The sequence below is a fragment of the Bufo bufo genome, chromosome 4, assembly GCF_905171765.1.
Source record: "Bufo bufo chromosome 4, aBufBuf1.1, whole genome shotgun sequence".
NCBI classification, from domain to species: Eukaryota; Metazoa; Chordata; class Amphibia; order Anura; family Bufonidae; genus Bufo; species Bufo bufo.
The window spans coordinates 431,108,150-431,127,717 of record NC_053392.1 but is presented as its reverse complement, the minus strand read 5'-3'; the positions used below and the strand labels follow the sequence as shown (position 1 = coordinate 431,127,717).

The 19,568-nt window shown below is 47.6% G+C and overlaps 1 protein-coding gene across 2 annotated transcripts in view; it reads left to right on the top strand.

Moving 5' to 3' along the window:
- Positions 1-19,568, top strand: part of PHF10 (PHD finger protein 10) — a 150,321-nt gene that overhangs the window by 117,572 nt on the left and 13,181 nt on the right. For both annotated transcript variants that reach the window (XM_040429339.1, XM_040429338.1), the window contains one exon: positions 894-1,002. In XM_040429339.1, coding sequence (XP_040285273.1) covers positions 894-1,002 — 109 coding nt within the window. The remainder of the gene's footprint in view (positions 1-893; positions 1,003-19,568) is intronic.

The window sequence follows — 19,568 nt, the reverse complement described above, 5'->3', positions numbered from 1 at the left end:
TGTCCGTTATGCGGACAATAATAGGACATGTTCTATCTTGGAACGGAAAAATGGAAATACAGAAACGGAAGGCATACAGAGTTCCTTCCTTCCTTCCTTTTTTTTTTTTTTTTTTTTTTTTTGCAGATGCATTGAAATGAATAATTCCGTATACGGAACTTAAACGGGGGAAAAAAAAACGTTTGTGTGCAAAAGGCCTTATTCATTTAAGTTCCTGCTCATTCTGGGCTTTGAAGTCCAGGAGGCAGTCCTATCAGTGACTGACAGCTACATGTGTATACACAGTCATAGACGGAGGGATGTCAATCACTGATAGAATCGCCTTCTTGACTTCAAAACTTACAGAATTTTCATGGTGACAGGTTCCCTTGAAAGGGAATCTGTCACCAGTTTTATGGTGTCCTAACTAATGGCAAAATAAACTAGTGACAGATCCCCTTAACAAAATGCAAGGTCACTTTCTTTAATAGATAATAAAATAGAATAAAAAAATCTACAATCTGAGAATAAAGCCATATTAGAAAAAAGGATATGTGTTGCTAAGTGGCAGACAAAATTCCAGGTGACACATTTCTTTTTTAAGTCTGGCATTTTATTTGCATAGTTTTCTTGATTTGATGGTCTGGCAAAGCAGTTTTATTTATAAAATTTATTTGGCAGAAATCAGCCTACATTTCCGTTACCAGTACTTGTGTCCCATATATGTATTGATGAACCTTATGAAAAAATATGACCTTTTTATAATTTTTTGCAAAACTTAAACTCCATTTTACATTAAGTAGAGAAGTATGTGAAGGTTGTTTTTTTTCCTTTTAATGTTGAATATTGGAATTATGAAGAACTCCAACTGGGTTTGTATGAGGTGACATTACTACCCTTTTCTACCGTTCCAGCCTAAGTCCATCCCAAATGCTATTTGTGGAATTTGTCTGAAGGGTAAGGACGTCGCCAAGAAGGGAAAATCCGAAAGGCTTATACACTGCTCCCAGTGTGATAACAGTGGTAAGTTACTAATTTATAGTATATCCTTTTTTGTAGCAACAGCAAAATATTGTGTAATTCCCAAGTTATGCTACTATCTCTTGAATGGGTTTTCCCCACCAGAAGTGATAGCACATTGCTAGGATGCGGACTACTGGGACCCCTACCTATCCCTAGAATGTAGTCCTCCCTTAATTTCTCCTAGTTGCACCAATATTTTTTTTCCATTTGGCACTCCATGCTGTTGGATGTCAAGCAACTTTAAATATATAGAAAAAATGAATAAAAATACAATGCAACAGCACTCTGCAAATCAAATAAAGTACAAAAAAAAGTATTTTAATGTTAATGCTATGCTTATTAAGTAAATTTGAGATTCTTGGCGATTCCTGTAAGACTGGAACCTAACACTAAATTCTACCTGTTATGTGCCATGACGGCTACCATAAAATTCAGGGAGTGTAGGTTCCACGTGCATGCTGGGCCCACCTTAGTTTGTCATTTTTGGTGCCAAAATGGCCTCCATTAAATCCAGGGAACACAGGTACCAACATGCATGCCGAGCCCACTCCACACCTCTCCTGGTGCCAGATGACCCCAACGAATGCAATGAGAGTCCACCCTATACCTCTTCTGGTGCCAAAAGGCTTCCAGTGAGTGAGGGAGAGCAGGCTAAGCTTTATACTTATACTAATTAAAATCAGCCTATGGGGCAGAGAGGCTGGTCAGGGGTGCAAGACTAAATAGAGTCCGCCACAACTCCAGTACAAACTGCAAAGAGAAAAAGGGGGTCAGTCCGCACATTCCAACGTGCAGGTGCACGTTGCTATGGCTGAAAACACAAAGAAAAAAATACATAATGCTTAAGTAAATTTTAGATTCTTGGCAAATACATTTTGTACAAAATAATTTGGGCCCGTCTGCCATACGTCAAGGCGATCTCTGTAAGACAGGAACCTAATACTAAATTCTACCTGTTATGTGCCATGACAGCTACCATAAACTTTAAATATATATTTGCCATAACTTTTAACATGAGCCTCTCGCCGCCATTGAGCTGTTACGTTTGGCTCACACTTATTTAATTTTAAAATGTAACAAAACTACACATTGTATTAAAGCGAGTTTTACATAGGCTAGTTTCACACCTCTGGTGTGTATTCCATTGGGATATTCCGTCAGAACAGCCTGCCGGAATTTACCGGTCCAGCGCTGCCGGGTGCCAACGGAATGCCTGCCAGCCCCATTATATATGGGGTCGGGCAGAGATCCGCAGAGAGCTGCATGCTGCAATTTGTGTCCGGACGATTCCTAGACGGAATTCACACCAGAGGTGTGAAACCAAATATCACTATCAGAGAATCCTCAAAATATGCAAACACCTGGCGTTACGTGTAGGGCATTTCTCGTACTTTTATCCATTGGGGGACACAGACCATGGGTATAGCTTAGAGGTATTAGTAGGAGGGACACTATGCAAATACAAAAGAGCTCCTCCTCCTCGGGCTATACCCCCCCGACTCCACCAGGAGGAACTCAGTCTTTGCTTAGTGTCTGGTGAAGGAGGTTGACACGCTACACTATCTCTACTCTGGTTTGTTATTTTCTTTCTAGATGGGGACACAGGTCGGCTTGGCGCCTTCCTGGTCCCCCATGGAGTGCCCGCCGCCATCTTTGGACGTTGCCAGGCTGCCTCCATTATCCCCTCGAGAAGGCAAGTGGATCCGGGCTCGACCTGTTAGCTCCGGCATCCCACCAGCTCCTGGGTCACCTGCTGCCATCCTCCGCCAGAGTACTGCACTCCTGGGCAAGGAGTCAGAAGTCTGAAGAGGTGCATCCCTGCTGGTCCTGGAGTCGAGGGAGAAGATCTGCAGGAGCAGATAAGTATGAAGCTGCAAGGCAGCCATGTCCTCTGTGTCCCGCCACCCCCTCCCTCTGCACTAAAGACCTATGGGCCTCCTGGGTGAAGGGGATCTGGGTGTCATTGCTTGTTCTGTCTGGGGTGCAAGGGTCTGGAGCCACTTAGCTGGGCAGGCGTCTCTTGACGCTCCTGCTCCTTACGGCTTTCTTTGGCAGCATATCATTTTCTATGAAGCGGCTACTCTCTGCAGGCAGCGCACTTCCCCCTCCGGTCTCCGCTCTCTCTGGGCCTTACAACCCCTTTGCTGGGGATGCCATATCTTTGTTACTCCCTCGCCGAGGGCGTCGGGGGGCCATTTTATTCATCTTCTTTAAACAGAGAGCGGAGCGCACGCTCTTTTCGCGCGCTTCTAGGGGGCGGAGCCTAATCGCGACCGGGGCAGAGCCTAATCAGCAAAAAAAAAAAGGCTGCTGCTGCTGCGGGGGGGCGGAGCCTAATCTGCGCTCCGGCTCCTTCCTGCTGCTACTGAGGCTTCTCTCACTGAACGGCTGCTCCCCTGCTCCTCTCTGGGTTTGTGGCTTGCGCTGTTACCTGAGCGGTAGGTTTTTTTCATCACTCTTTGTGAGGGATCATCATGCCTAGGCCTAAGTCCGTTAGACCTCTTCTCAGACCCCAATAGGATCCTGTATGGAGTGTCTGCTCCCACTTTCGGTCACTGGTACCCGTGCCTCCTGTCCTGCTCCTGGACAGAATCACCCTTCACCCCCTTCTCTTGCCCAGTCCAGCCCCCCCCCCCCCCCCCCCCCCCCCCCCGGTCATTGCGGAGTCAGCGGCTCCCGCTTGGGCATCTGCCATGTCCTGCGCGGTTGCTGATTTGGCCCTGTTCGCCAAGGCAGCCATGTCTTTTATGGAACGTATGTCCGTTTCCAATCCTGCGGCGACAACCACTCCGTCCCCTCACGGTGGTTCCCGCAGAGGACGCCTGACTACTAATAGGCAGCGTGAGCGACAGCATCCCTCCTCGGGTGACTCCGCTTCTCCCCCTCGGCTAGAAGCTTGCTCAGACTCCTCTCCCTTCTCCCTAGGGAGCGCAGGTCTGAAGGGGAATTGTCCGGCTCGGACGAGGTCACTGAGAGAGACCTTCCGCCAAAGCTCTCCACCATGGTGGCTGTGCGTGACACCTTTAATCTCTAAGGGGATTCTCCTCCTTCCACTAGGAGAGAGTTTGCCCCTTTTTCCTCCCAAAAAACCGGAGGCTGCTGTCTTTCCGGTCCATGAAGACGGCTCGGACGAGCCATGTCCTTTTTGGATTATAGGGCATTTGCAAATCCTGTGACGCCAACCACCTCTCTGTGGTTTTTTCCACAGAAGACGCCCAACTACTAACAGGGAGCGTGAGCGGCAGTATCCCTCCTCGGATGACTCAGTCTCTCCCCCCTTCCCCCTCGCCTAGAGGCGCGTTCGGACGACTCTCCCCTCCCCCTTAGGGAGCGCAAGTCTGAAGGGGAATTGTCCGGCTCTGACCAGGTCATGGAGCGGGACCCCTCACCTAAGCTCTCCACTATGTGGCTGACTTAGTGGCGACTGTCTGAGACACCTTTATTCTCCAGGGAGATTCTCCTCCTTCCACGGGTCAGGAGTTCCCCCCTTTTTCCGTCCAGGAAGCGGAGACTACCGCGTTCCTGGTCCATGAGGGATTTTTCGCAGTCATATCCACGGCCTGGGGCCGTCCTAACAAGGTTCTCGACCACCAAGCGCATGAATACACTTTCTCCTTTCCCTGCTGACGGCAAGGAGAGGTGTCTCCTCTCCCTAAGGTGGAACCCCGGTGGCCGGACTAGCCAGTTATATGGCCCTCCCTGTCTTAGACAGTTCCTCTTTGCAAGGACACTGTAGACAGGCGCATAGACTATCCTTCCAGGTCCATTTTTCACTGGCAGGCGCGTACCTGCGACCTACCTTTTGTCTCAGCAGGGGAGGCCAGTGCTCTCTCGGTGTGGTTACAACGCCGCCATCAAGAACTGGCGGAACTAGATGCGTCTACTGACACACTGGATTTGGTTCTCCAGATGTCTCAGGCTTCTAAGCTTCTTTGCGAAGCTTCTGGGGCATTGTTTTCCTCTTTGCCCGCATGTTAGCCATCTGTCATTCAGCGCAGAGGGCTGATTTAAAGGTGTGGGTCGTCAGACGCATCCACCAAGCGTTCCCTCGCTAATCTCCCCCTTGGGGTTTTCAGACCTTATGGGGATCAGCTAGACGAGTTCATCTCTGCATGCCTTTTGCCTTTTCTCGTCTGAAAGGCCGTCGCCTACTTCCTCTGCTGGAGATATCAGGTCGTCCGCAATAAGGCCCGCCTTCAAACCAGCCTTCCTGGTGCTAGAGGGCCCAGTCAGCCCGTCCTGCTGCTACTAAGCCTATCTGCATGTCCCGATCGCGGAATCCCACCAACTATTCCTGCGCTTCGCCATTGGGGGTCGACATTGTCAGTTTGTCTGTCCGGATGTGGACTTGATAGCGTCTAGGCTCAACAACAAGCTCCCGGTGTCCCTGACTCGCTCCCGGGATCCGAAGGCGTATGGGGTGGACGCGCTGGTGTCTCCATGGCAGGACTTCAGTCTCCTCTATGTCTTCCCTCTGCTCTTTCTACTACATACGCAAGAAGGGGGTGGCGGGGCGGGTGGTGGGGGGGGTTGCGGGGGGGGGGGGGGGGGGGGGGCAGGATGCCGGTGACTGAGATTCCGGGCCACAGAGGCAGAAGGTGCCGGTCCCTCAGGCGAGGAGGACCGCACCAACTGATTGAGTGTGGCCAGAAGACCCCAAGTTGCTGCAGATCAGCCAGGACGCCACTGGATGTAGACGCTGGTTAGTGGCGTCCGGGCAGGAAGTGCCATGCGTTCCACGGCTGAGCGCTTCCGGTCAGGTGACCGGAAGTTTGGCATCCCGGCAGTTTTAACCACCTCAGCCCCCAGTGCTTAAACACCCTGAAAGACCAGGCCACTTTTTACACTTCTGACCTACACTACTTTCACCGTTTATTGCTCGGTCATGCAACTTACCACCCAAATGAATTTTACCTCCTTTTCTTCTCACTAATAGAGCTTTCATTTGGTGGTATTTCATTGCTGCTGACATTTTTACTTTTTTTGTTATTAATCGAAATTTAACGATTTTTTTGCAAAAAAATGACATTTTTCACTTTCAGTTGTAAAATTTTGCAAAAAAAACGACATCCATATAGAAATTTTGCTCTAAATTTATAGTTCTACATGTCTTTGATAAAAAAAAAATGTTTGGGTAAAAAAAAAATGGTTTGGGTAAAAGTTATAGCGTTTACAAACTATGGTACAAAAATGTGAATTTCCGCTTTTTGAAGCAGCTCTGACTTTCTGAGCACCTGTCATGTTTCCTGAGGTTCTACAATGCCCAGACAGTACAAACACCCCACAAATGACCCCATTTCTGAAAGTACACACCCTAAGGTATTCGCTGATGGGCATAGTGAGTTCATAGAACTTTTTATTTTTTGTCACAAGTTAGCGGAAAATGATGATTTTATTTTTTATTTATTTTTTTCTTACAAAGTCTCATAATCCACTAACTTGTGACAAAAAATAAAAAGTTCTATGAACTCACTATGCCCATCAGCGAATACCTTGGGGTCTCTTCTTTCCAAAATGGGGTCACTTGTGGGGTAGTTATACTGCCCTGGCATTCTAGGGGCCCAAATGTGTGGTAAGGAGTTTGAAATCAAATTCAGTAAAAAATGACCTGTGAAATCCGAAAGGTGCTCTTTGGAATATGGGCCCCTTTGCCCACCTAGGCTGCAAAAAAGTGTCACACATCTGGTATCCCCGTACTCAGGAGAAGTTGAGGAATGTGTTTTGGGGTGTCTTTTTACATATACCCATGCTGGGTGAGATAAATATCTTGGTCAAATGACAACTTTGTATAAAAAAATGGGAAAAGTTGTCTTTTGCCAAGATATTTCTCTCACCCAGCATGGGTATATATAAAATGACACCCCAAAACACATTCCCCACCTTCTCCTTAGTACGGAGATACCAGATGTGTGACACTTTTTTGCAGCCTAGGTGGGCAAAGGGGCCCATATTCCAAAGAGCACCTTTCGGATTTCACTCATCATTTTTTACAGAATTTGATTTCTAACTCCTTACCACACATTTGGGCCCCTAGAATGCCAGGGCAGTATAACTACCCCACAAGTGACCCCATTTTGGAAAGAAGACACCCCAAGCTATTCCGTGAGGGGCATGGCGAGTTCCTAGAATTTTTTATTTTTTGTCACAAGTTAGTGGAAAATTATGATTTTTTTTTTTTTTTTTTCATACAAAGTCTCATATTCCACTAACTTGTGACAAAAAATAAAAACTTCCATGAACTCACTATGCCCATCAGCGAATACCTTGGGGTCTCTTCTTTCCAAAATGGGGTCACTTGTGGGGTAGTTATACTGCCCTGGCATTCTAGGGGCCCAAATGTGTGGTAAGGAGTTTGAAATCAAATTCTGTAAAAAATGACGAGTGAAATCCGAAAGGTGCTCTTTGGAATATGGGCCCCTTTGCCCACCTAGGCTGCAAAAAAGTGTCACACATCTGGTATCCCCGTACTCAGGAGAAGTTGAGGAATGTGTTTTGGGGTGTCTTTTTACATATACCCATGCTGGGTGAGATAAATATCTGGTCAAATGACAACTTTGTATAAAAAAAATGGGAAAAGTTGTCTTTTGCCAAGATATTTCTCTCACCCAGCATGGGTATATGTAAAATGACACCCCAAAACACATTCCCCACCTTCTCCTGAGTACGGAGATACCAGATGTGTGACACTTTTTTGCAGCCTAGGTGGGCAAAGGGGCCCAGATTTTTTTTTTTCCGTTCAGCCTCTGGGCTGAAAGAAAAAAATGAACGGCACAGATTTCTTCATTCGCATCGATCAATGTGGATGAAAAAATCTCTGCCAAAAAAAGAAAAAGGAGGGGAAAGGCGTCTGCCAGGACATAGGAGCTCCGCCCAACATCCATACCCACTTCAGCTCGTATGCCCTGGCAAACCAGATTTCTCCATTCACATCAATCGATGTGGATGAATAAATCATTGCCGGGATTTTTTTTTTTATATATACAAAGTGTTTGCCAAAGTATATGAACACCGCCACCTCCTCAGCTCATATGCCTCGGCAAACATATCTTTTACTGCAGAGGAGAAATCTCGTCTTGCAGCGCCGCATACACCGACTTGCTGTCCGAATGCACATCAGTGCTGCAGCTGGTCGATCGGTTGGTCCACCTGGAAGGTAAAAAAAAAAAAAAAAAAAAAGAAAAAACCAGGCCGCAACGCAATAACTTTATTAACTGTTGAACAGAACATAGAAACTTTTTTTAAACTTTTTTAACTGAACGTTTAACTTTTTTACTTACCGGTATTTTTTTTTTTGTTTAGTTTTTTTTACCTTTATAGAGCAAACCTCTCCTTCCCCATGGGACAATGTGCAAAGCGCAAATCGCCCAAAGATGTGGCGAAGTACGTTATGCACTTTATCCCAGGTAAAAGGAGAGGTTTGCAGCAGCTGTGAGAGAAAGGGCCCTAATAGCCCTGTGTGCCTGTCCTGGTGAGATGTGATCCCTATGCTAGGTGTACCTGTGTGTGGTACTTCCGGAAACACTCACCATAGCATAGGGCAGGGTGGTCCGGACAGTCAGGACAGAAATAGCGGGTGTCACGCCTTATTCCACTCCTGCTACAGACACGACATTTTTTTCGGGGTGGCGGTTGGGTTGAGGTACCAGCAACGACACTGGGGAAATGTCGCTCGTGTAGACGGCTAACTACACTGGTGGATGGGGCCACGGAACCTCCCGGATAAATGAGGTTCTCGATGATCTCTTCCTGGAATTTGAGGAAGGATCCTGTTCTCCCAGCCTTACTGTAGAGAACAAAACTATTATAGGCAGCCAATTGAATTAAATATACAGACACCTTCTTATACCAGCGTCTGGTTCTGCGGGAAACTAAATAGGGAGCCAACATCTGGTCATTGAAGTCCACCCCTCCCATGAGCGCATTATAGTCTTGGACTGAGAGGGGCTTTTCAATGACACGGGTTGCCCTTTCAATTTGGATTGTCGTGTCTGCGTGAATGGAGGAGAGCATGTAAACGTCACGCTTGTCTCTCCATTTCACCGCGAGCAGTTCTTCGTTACACAAGGCAGCCCTCTCCCCCCTTGCAAGACGGGTGGTTACAAGCCGTTGGGGGAAGCCCACGCGACTAGTTCGCGCGGTGCCACAGGCGCAAATCCGTTCTAGAAACAAATGCCTAAAGAGGGCCACACTTGTGTAAAAATTGTCCACATAAAGATGGTACCCCTTGCCGAATAAGGGTGACACCAAGTCCCAGACTGTCTTCCCACTGCTCCCCAGGTAGTCAGGGCAACCGACCGGCTCCAGGGTCTGATCTTTTCCCTCATAGATCCGAAATTTGTGGGTATAGCCTGTGGCCCTTTCACAGAGCTTATACAATTTGACCCCATACCGGGCACGCTTGCTTGGGATGTATTGTTTGAAGCCAAGGCGCCCGGTAAAATGTATTAGGGACTCGTCTACGCAGATGTTTTGCTCGGGGGTATACAAATCTGCAAATTTCTGGTTGAAATGGTCTATGAGGGGCCGAATTTTGTGGAGCCGGTCAAAAGCTGGGTGGCCTCTGGGACGGGAGGTGGTGTTGTCGCTAAAGTGCAGGAAACGCAGGATGGTCTCAAATCGTGTCCTGGACATAGCAGCAGAGAACATGGGCATGTGATGAATCGGGTTCGTGGACCAATATGACCGCAATTCATGCTTTTTAGTTAGACCCATGTTGAGGAGAAGGCCCAGAAAAATTTTAAGTTCGGAAACTTGGACTGGTTTCCACCGGAAAGACTGGGCATAAGAGCTTCCCGGGTTGGCGGATATAAATTGTGTGGCATACCGGTTTGTCTCTGCCACGACTAAGTCCAAGAGCTCCGCAGTCAAGAACAGCTCAAAAAATCCCAGGGCCGAACCGATTTGAGCCGTCTCAACCCGAACTCCAGACTGGGCGGTGAAAGGGGGAACTACAGGTGCGGCTGAAGTTGGTGACTGCCAATCAGGGTTTGCCAGCACCTCAGGGATTCTAGGGGCTCTACGGGCCTGTCTGCGCGGTGGCTGCGACGGGGTAACTAGTGCACGTGCCACCGTACCAGCTTCAACTGCCCTTCTGGTGCTCGCCACGTCACCATGTTGTACGGCAGTGCTGGTACTAGGTCCAGGAAGGGCTGCGCTGCTGGTGTATGCCTCACCACGTGATCCGGCAGCGACAGCCCCACTCTGCTGCTCTTGAAGCGGATCCTGCATAACCTGTGGTCTAGCGACACGGGGCCGGGTACGCCTGGTGCTGCCAGGGACCTCCACCTCCTCGTCCGAACTTTGGGTCAGAGAGCCACTGCTTTCCACAGGTTCATATTCTGACCCGCTAGATTCGTCAGATGAGGGTTCCCACTCCTCATCCGACTGGGTCAGAATCCTGTAGGCCTCTTCAGAAGAATACCCCCTGTTTGACATTTTGGACTACTAAATTTAGGGGTATTCCCTGAGACTACCCAAGAAAAAAAGCAAGCCTGTCTTACAAAGGGGAGGCTAGCGAAGTACCGGAGGCCGCTGCGGTTGATAAAAAATATCAAAACAGATTTTTTTATCGCCGCAGTGCGTGTAAAGTGAATGTGCAGTGATCAAAAAACAAATTTTTTTTTGTCACTGCGGTGGGGCGGGCGTGGGTGAACGCACGTGTGGGCGACCGATCAGGCCTGATCGGGCAAACACTGCGTTTTGAGTGGAGGGCGAACTAAAGTGACACTAATACAATTATAGATCTGACCGTGATCAGTTTTGATCACTTACAGATACTATAAAAGTACAAATGCTGATTAGCGATACGCTAAACAGCGAATAAAAGTGACTGCGGTGCGGTGGGCTGGGCGCTAACTGACGCTAACTACCTAACCAAGGGGCCTAAACTATCCCTAAAACCTAACAGCCAATACTAGTGGAAAAAAAAAGTGACAGTTTACACTGATCACTTTTTGTCTTTCACTAAGTGATTGACAGGGGGCGATCAAGGGGTTAATTAGGATGATGGGGGTGATGGAAGGTGATCAGGGGCTAAGGTGTAGTGTTGGTGGGTACTCACAGTGATCTCTGCTTCTCTGCTGGATCCAACCGACGAAAAGGACCAGCAGAGAAGCAGAGAGGCCATATAACAGATCATATTTACTAATATGATCTGTTATCTGGCTTCTGATTTGATTTTTTGAAAATCGCCAGCCTGCCAGCCAATGATCTTTAACTTTTGCCGGCCCGCGATGCGCATGCGCGGGCCGGCAATGCACGAAATCTCGCGTCTCGCGAGAGGACGCACCGGCGCGTCCACCCAGAACAACAGGACCGCCGCAAAGACGCAATCCTGCGTACGGCGGTCCTGAGGAGGTTAAAACCAGCTCTATTCAGGTATGAGTGTGCTTGGGTTATTTGGACACCGGTGTCTGAATTCAGAGTGCCAGAAAGTGGACCAGGTTCTGTTCCAGTGCTATCTGTGGAGTGGTGGGTCTGCAGGAAGCTGTGTATCTCTCAGGTGAGAGGAATACTTGGTGGCAGAAGGTAACTTTGACAATGTTTCATCAGTGCAGGTTTATCTTCATTATGGATGAAGAGAGGAGGTCTGAAAGTGCGGATATTGAAATCCTGCCGCCGGTATTGTGAGTCCTAATCTCGGTCCTTAAAGGGTGTAGGCTGTTCCTTAGTTTTGGGTATGTTCCTTTTTTCTTAGACTGTGCCTAAGAAGGTGGTGGCCAAGAAAAGGAACAAGGAATGCCCTATCTGCAAGTGCTCGCTGTCTTCTTCTTACACTAAGAAGCTCTGTCAGCAGTGCATTGAGAAGACTGTGGCTGAGGAGACCCCGAGTCTTCTGAAAGATCTAAAATCTATTATGTCAGAAGTTAAAAATTCCCTGAAAGCCGGTAGGAAGAGGAGAAGAGCGGTGAGGCAGGAGTCGGACGTAGAATCAGAAGACAGTGAATCTCTCTCCGGGAATGAGGACTCTAATGATTCCTCCTCTTCTGAAGATAACGCAAGAGAAGGGAAGTTCCTATTTCCAGCAGAGGATACGGACAAATTGTTAAGTTATCCGATCTACCCTGGAGTTGGAGGATACCAGAGAGGATAGATCTGTAGAGGATGTCGTGTTTGAGGGGCTTAGGGAAAGGAAGCGTAGATGTTTCCCTGTCCATAGATCTATTTCTGTGGTGATAGAGAAAGAGTGGAAAAAAACAGATAAAAAACCATTCATTTCTAAGACCTTTAAACAGAAGTACCCCTTTGAGGAAGAGGCTTCTACATCTTGGGACAAGGCCCCGAAACTGGATGTAGCCATTTCTAAGATTTCTAAAAGATCCTCATTGCCCTTTGAGGATATGGGATTTTTAAGGGACCCCTTAGATAAAAGAATAGATTCTTCCCTTAAGAACTCGTGGGAATCTTCTGCTGCTGCTGCTTTTAGGCCTAGTATAGCTGCCACCGTTGTTGCGAGGTCTATGTCACTGTGGTTAGATAGGCTAGAAGGGCAGATTAGGGATAAATGCCCTAGAGAGCAGTTACTAGCGTCTATACCCACTTTCCAGAAGGCCGCAGACTGAGGTTATGTAGCATCCCCTGTGATGGCCAGTTTCTTTTCGGGTCTGAACTTGACTCCTTACTCGAAAAAGCGGCAGATAGAAAGAAAAAATTTCCCCAGGAATCATTTACTCAGTTCAAGCAGTATAAACGGCCCTTTCGGAAACAGTCAAGATTTCAAAATAAAAAGCAGACGGGGATAGAGAGCAGGGAGCAAGGCCCAGATCAGGAAGTAAAGGTTTTTTGTTTAGATCAGCCACAGCTCGTGCGGGAAAACAAGGAAAGCAATGATGCCATGATACCAGTAGGAGGAAGATTAAAATTCTTCCTTCCTGCTTGGGAAAAGATGGCAGGGAAATGGTTGATAGGTCTTCTGCGGGAAGGTTTAAGATTGGAGTTCTTGAGATTCCCCGCGGAAAGATTTGTGATTTCAAGATTTTCTCATTATGCTGCAAGAAAATTGATAAGCAAAAAGGTGTTAATTCCTGTCCCAGAGTCAGAGCTAGGGAAAGGTTTCTATTCCACCCTGTTTCTAGTGAAGAAACCAGATGGGTCATACCGGACTATAATAAACCTCAGATACCTGAACAAGTTCCTGAAAGGCAGAAAATTCTAAATGGAGACTATCAGGTCAGCGATATATCTTTTATCTCCAGGCTGTCATATGGCGGTTCTGGATTTAAAAGATGCTTACCATCATATTCCGATTCATCCAGATCACCAGAGATTCCTCCGGGTGGCTGTAAGAACCGAGGCGGGTCTTCACTATCAGTTCCACACTCTTCCCTTTGGCCTTTCCATGGCGCCTCGGATCTTTACCAAGGTAGTGGCGGAGATGGCTTCCTTCATCAGAAGGGAGAACATCACGTTTTTGCCTTACCTGGACGACTTTCTGGTGGTGGCCCAATCTCAAGTGGAGTGTGTCAGGGCTCTGAATCGGGTGATGGAGGTACTTCAGTCCCTGGGGTGGCTGTTTGAATGTTCAGAAGTCCAGGATGGAGCCGACAACAAGCCAGATTTTTTTTGGGTCTGGTTTTAAATTCCAGGCTGGAAAAAACTTTCCTCACAGAGGAGAAGGTAGCTGGGGTTCAGGGAAGAGTTCAGGGGGTTCAGTCAGGAGAAGCCCTATCCATAAGGAAAGCGATGTCCCTGTTAGGAGTTTTAACATCCTGCATGCCAGCGGTCCAGTGGGCGCAGCGACACTCTCGACAGTTACAGGGAGAGTTCTTGGCCGCCACAAGACGGGCAGGGACGTCCCTGGAGTCAGGTATAAAGTTATCAGACAGAACTCTTTCATCTCTAAATTGGTGGAAGGAAGTAGAGAATCTGACTCAGGGACTTCCCTGGTCCTTTCCAGAACCAGTAGTTGTGACTACGGACGCCAGCCCTTGGGGATGGGAGGATTAGATTTTTCAGGGAGAGTGGTCCCAGGGTCAGAGACTGTTCTCGTCAAATCGAAAGGAACTGAGGGCGGTTTTGCTGGCCTTGAGAGCAGTTCTTCCTATGATCCAGAACAGACATGTGAGAGTGATGTCCGACAATCGGACAGTGATCTCATATCTCAATCATCAGGGAGGAACCAGGTCAGATTCCTTACAAAAAGAGGCGAAATGGATTTTCGAAGAGATAGAGGGGAGAGTGCTTCAGCTCTCTGCCATTCATATCAGAGGGGTCGAGAATTATCGAGCGGACTTCCTGAGTCGCCACAGGTTACGTCAGGGGGAGTGGTCTCTGAATCCAGAGATTTTTTCCCAGATAGTAGATTTATGGGGTCTGCCTTCAGTAGACATGTTCGCCTCAAGGGAGAACAGAAAGGTACGAAAATTCTTCTCCCTCAGTCCAGAGGAGTGCCCATCTGGGGTGGACGCCTTCCTCCAGAGATATGCCTTTCCCCCGCTACAGTTGATTCCTCTAGTGATAAGGAAGATCAGATACGAAGGGGCAAGAGTAATTCTGATAGCTCCCTTCTGGCCCAGGAGGGCGTAGTTTTCCCTGTTGAGAGCCATGTCGGTTTCGGATCCATGGATCCTGCCAGGAATTCCGGACCTATTGTCACAGGGTCCAGTGTTCCACCCGGAAGTAGAGTCTCTACATCTTTCGGCGTGGAATTTGAGAGGTAATTTTTAGCTAGTCAGGGATTTTCTAAGGAGGTCATTTCCAGTCTAATGAAAAGTAGGAAGGAGGTGACTAATATTATCTATGCGCAGGTCTGGAGAAAGTTCCTGTCCTTTATAGGTGTTGTAAGGGTTTCCTGGCTGTTAGAATTTTCAGTGGTTCAGGTGTTGGATTTTTTACAAAAGGGATTGTCGCTCGGGTTGGCAAAAAGTACACTAAAGGTGCAGGTGTCAGCTTTGTCGGTCTTAGGGAGAAGGAGTTTAGCCATAGACCCTTGGGTCGTTAGGTTTTTTAAGGCAGTAGATAGGATTACCCCAGTAGCAGGCCCTAGATTTCCTCCCTGGGACCTTAACCTAGTGTTAAATGCCCTTACCAGACATCCCTTTGAACCTCTAGTCTCTTGCTCGGTTAAAGTACTTTCCCTTAAACTAGTTTTGCTAGTGGCCTTAACGTCAGCCAGGAGGGTTGGGGAGATTCAGGCCCTCTCCATTAACCCCCCTTTTATGTCCATTAGAGAAGACAGGGTAGTTCTCAGACCAGATCCTGGTTTTATGCCGAAGGTTCCTTCTAGGACAAATAGGGTTCAGGAGGTAGTTCTTCCAGCTTTCTTTTCAGAACCAAAAGATGAGAGAGAAGGAGCTGCATTCCCTTGATGTCAGGAGGTGTATTTTGCAGTACCTGGATGTGACTAAAGACTGGAGAAAATCTTCCGCCTAATTTGTTCTGTTCGGTGGGGCTAGAAAAGGTAATACTGCCTCTAAAGCATCTATTGCCCGCTGGATCAGAGAAGCTATATCCATGGCGGATTCAGTGTCCGGGGCGTCCCCCCCTGTTTCTGTGAGGGCTCACTCCACGAGGGCGGTGTCCACTTCTTGGACTGAGAGGGCCAGCGTATCTATTGAACAGATCTGTCGGGCTGCCACCTGGTCTTCTCCGTCCACTTTCTATAAGCACTATAGGCTTCAGCTCGACTCTATTTCTGATCTTCTCTTTGGTACAAAGGTCTTGAGTACTGTCTCCCACCCTGAGGATGATCTCTGAAATCTCTCTCTAAGGTCCTGTTGTGGGGGAGGGGAAAAATGATGATTACACTTACCGGTAATCACATTTTCCTGACCCCACAACAGCACCTCTTTATTCCCTCCCTGTTAATGTAGGGCTGTGTGTTCACGGGTGTTGCAAAAAAAATAAAAAAAAATAAAAAGTGTAATAACTAAACTAACGTAAGGGGGTGTCCCTCTCATGCTGTGGAAACTCACTGAGGTCGGAGAGCGGCTCCACCTTTTTATGCTGCAAATTTCCTGTCCTGGGGCGGAGCCATCTCTCTCTAAGGTGCTGTCGTGGGGTCAGGAAAATCCGATTACCGGTAAGTGTAATCATCATTTTCCCTCAAAGTTTCCATATTTTAGAGCTGGGCTGTCTGGATGGAAAATCTGCAGCATATCGGCCCAGTATGGACATGCCTTAACAAACCACAGACGTTCACTATTAGGCTAAGGCTACATAGCATGTAATGATGGCGCCTTGCAAAAAAAAAAAAGAAAGTTTCGTCTGCTACTGGGCAAAAACCATTTGTCCTATACTAAATAGAGTGTGCGGATTACTAATCTGAAGTCAAAATTGTTGCAACAGGGGGGCGTGGCTAGCTGCCGGCATGAACGGCCGCATCTGATCTGCTCTCCGGCTCCCGATTACCGTCCTGCTCCATCCTGAGTGCTGACACCACTCATTTGGCAACCTACACGGTGTACATCGCCACGGGATCTCACTGCACCTAACCATGGGACCCAGCAAGGCTCAAGCAGCAGCAGAACGCCTAAATGAATTCGTGCTCCAAGATAACCAACATGGCGCCACTGCAGCCAGTACACCTCGTGCTTAACATACTCGCGGACAAGCTGCACAACAAGCAGCCACTGATGAGACGGAGGCACCTGAGCTTACATTGAAAGAGGCGCATGAGCAGCTTATGTCAGCGATTCTGGCCTGCCAAACTTCTCTCACCACCAAGATTGCTGAGGTGCATGTGGATTTGGGTTTCCTCAGACAAGATGTCCAACAACTCAGAACGGGTGCGGGGAGCGGAGGAGAGTATCTCTGAGCTAGAGGACCTCACCCATCCCTAACCTTCCAAGATCCATGCCCTGGAAGACTCGGTCACTTTATGGAAACAAATGTGACTGCCAGGAGGAACAACGTGCGCATATTGGGCTTGCCCGAAAGAACAGAAGGCTCGGATCCTGCCACCTTCTTGGAGACCTGGTTCAAGTCTACCTTCCCCGAGGCAGCCTTTTCTATGGCATATGCAGTAGAGCGGGCCCACAGGGTTCCAGCTCGCCCACCACCACCTGGGGCCCCACCTAGGCCTCTTTTGGCTCGCATGTTAAACTGGAAAGACCGGGACCTTATTCTTAGCCAGGCAAGACGGATGCAGTCTGTTGCGGAGCTTCAAGGTATACCATCAATATCTCCACTTAAATCCCCTTGTAGCTGAAGAAGCAGGTCAATATCCAAGAGACAATTTCCCCAGTAACTGGACGATACACAGTTTGGGAGTCAACTGACTTTACTAGGCATGCGCACCTGGTTTCAAACTCCCAACAGCCTCATTTACATACAATACATAGATTACTATGGTACAAGGAAAGGTGGGGTCAGACAATAGCAAGGGCTGATGGGAGGGGGGACACTGTAGCTAGTTTAAACAGGTTTGGCAGTGTCCCTGGGACACCGCCCTGATGTTGGGAAACAATGGAACAGGAAAGTGAGGAAGGGGAAAGGGGGTATATAGACAGTGGAACATAAAATAATATAAAAGGGTCCATCTGTTACACAGTCCATCACATATGACAACGCCAAAGTGTCCTTGTTCCCTGACTTTTCAGCTGAACTTCAAAAGAAAAGGGCGACCTTCGTCTCCGTTAAAAGAAGGCTCCGTAATATGAACTTACCATACTCCATGGCTTACCCCGCCAGGCTGCGCGTGGTAGAGGGGGAAAAAAAAATCTCATTTCTTCACAGATCCCAAAGAAGCGGATGACTGGATCTCTAAGAAGTCGCACAGACTGTCGCCATCTTGATGTACGGGACGGCACCGCCATCTCATCTTTTGCCTGAGGACACGGCTAACAGGGCACAATACCTGCGATGTCTGAGGAAATCCGCCATCCGATCCAGGCACCGTTATATCGTTACGGACTCCGTAAAAGTTGCGCATAGTTGATCCGGAGTGAGTTTTACTGTTTAATGTGTGCATTATTGGCTGGGTGTCTGCATGATGTGTATCATGCATAGGGAGCGGGTCAGACACCTGCATAGACCTTCACCACCTTGTACTATGCAGGTCCCTGACTACTCAGCCACAGGGAGTTTAACCACCCATTCTTGGCATTGCTTATTCTATCTCAATGTTAGTTTATGGCATTATTTGTTCTATCTTCAGTTTATATATTCTGTTTGGGCACAATGTGGTAGATCACTACATGTATGTAGTCTTATATATGTACTAGGCATTTTGATGTGGAGAAGTTCTCCTGAAGCACAGCAGAAGGGCAGATTTGTATCCAGATATAATCCACATACAATATGGCCCCCCTATCGATAATGTCCTGGAATGTGAGGGGGATGGGTAATCCGGGTAAAAGAATGGCTGTTTTTGCGCATGTCCGCAGGTATAACCCACATATACTCAGCTTGCAAGAAACCCATTTGACGGCTGAAACGGCCACTAGACTTCAGAAACCATGGGTTCAATGGTCAAGTCACTCATATATAGCACCTCACACTCTAGAGGAGTGTCTCTTCTAATTCATCGCTCCATTAGATGGGAACCGCATACAGTTGATATTGACCCAGAGGGGAGGTATATTTTTGTGTATGCACACGTGAATTGTGCTCCATATGCAATTCTGAACATTTACTGTCCTCCTCCTGCTAATTTATCGCTTTTGCAGACTGCGGCCATTGTTGCGGCTCAGTATCCGCATGCTAAATTAATATGTACGGGGGACCTTAATATGGTCATGAATTCACATATGGATCGTTTCCATGTTTACCCGACTTCCACAGTCAGCAGCTCGCCCACTTTATCAGCCTAGATTGAGGAAATGGGGTGGTTAGATTTGTGGAGAGGTTCTGTAGCGTACTCCTGTTTCACTCCCTCTTGTGGAGCATTATCCAGGATCGATTACATGTTTGGCTCCCCTGACTTAAACTTAGTTATCAACTATATCTCATGGCCCCCAAGGTGTGTCTGACCATGCACCCATAATAGCACAGTTCAATGTTCCATATATACTCAGCCCTTGCTTGAAAACGAGAATACATCCATTCTGGCTCACCCTCCTGACGGATCAAGATAGGATCCCAGACCAACTACAAATGTTCCTAGAGTTACATGACGTAGATACGAATACCTTGTTACTGTGGGATATGCTGAAAGCGTATCTCAGGGGGTGCCTTAAATCCTCCATCTCCTACATTAAAAGGGACGCACGGAAAAAAAGAGGACTCCCTTAGTATTTGTGTCAAGGAAGCCGAGGCAAAGGTTTGTCTCTGATCCTTCTGAAGCAAATAGACAGTATTGGTTAAAGAAGGGTAGCATGTATATGGTCCATCTACATGAAAAAAGTAATCAAGTTATTTTTTTATAAACAGGCCTTTAAATTGGGAGATAAGGCAGGGAGAGTGCTAGCCCATATAGTCCACAGGAATACATCTGCTCCACCGGTCTTACGCATACAGATCCCAAGTGGCGAGGTTAGGGACTCTGCCCTAGGCATTGTAACGGGTTTTGCTGACTCCTACCGTGATTTATACCGATCCCAAGTGACGTACTCTGAGCTGGAGGAATATCTAGATGATAGAGCTTACCCAAAACTAACAGTAGAGGACAGCAATTTGATAGGAGGATA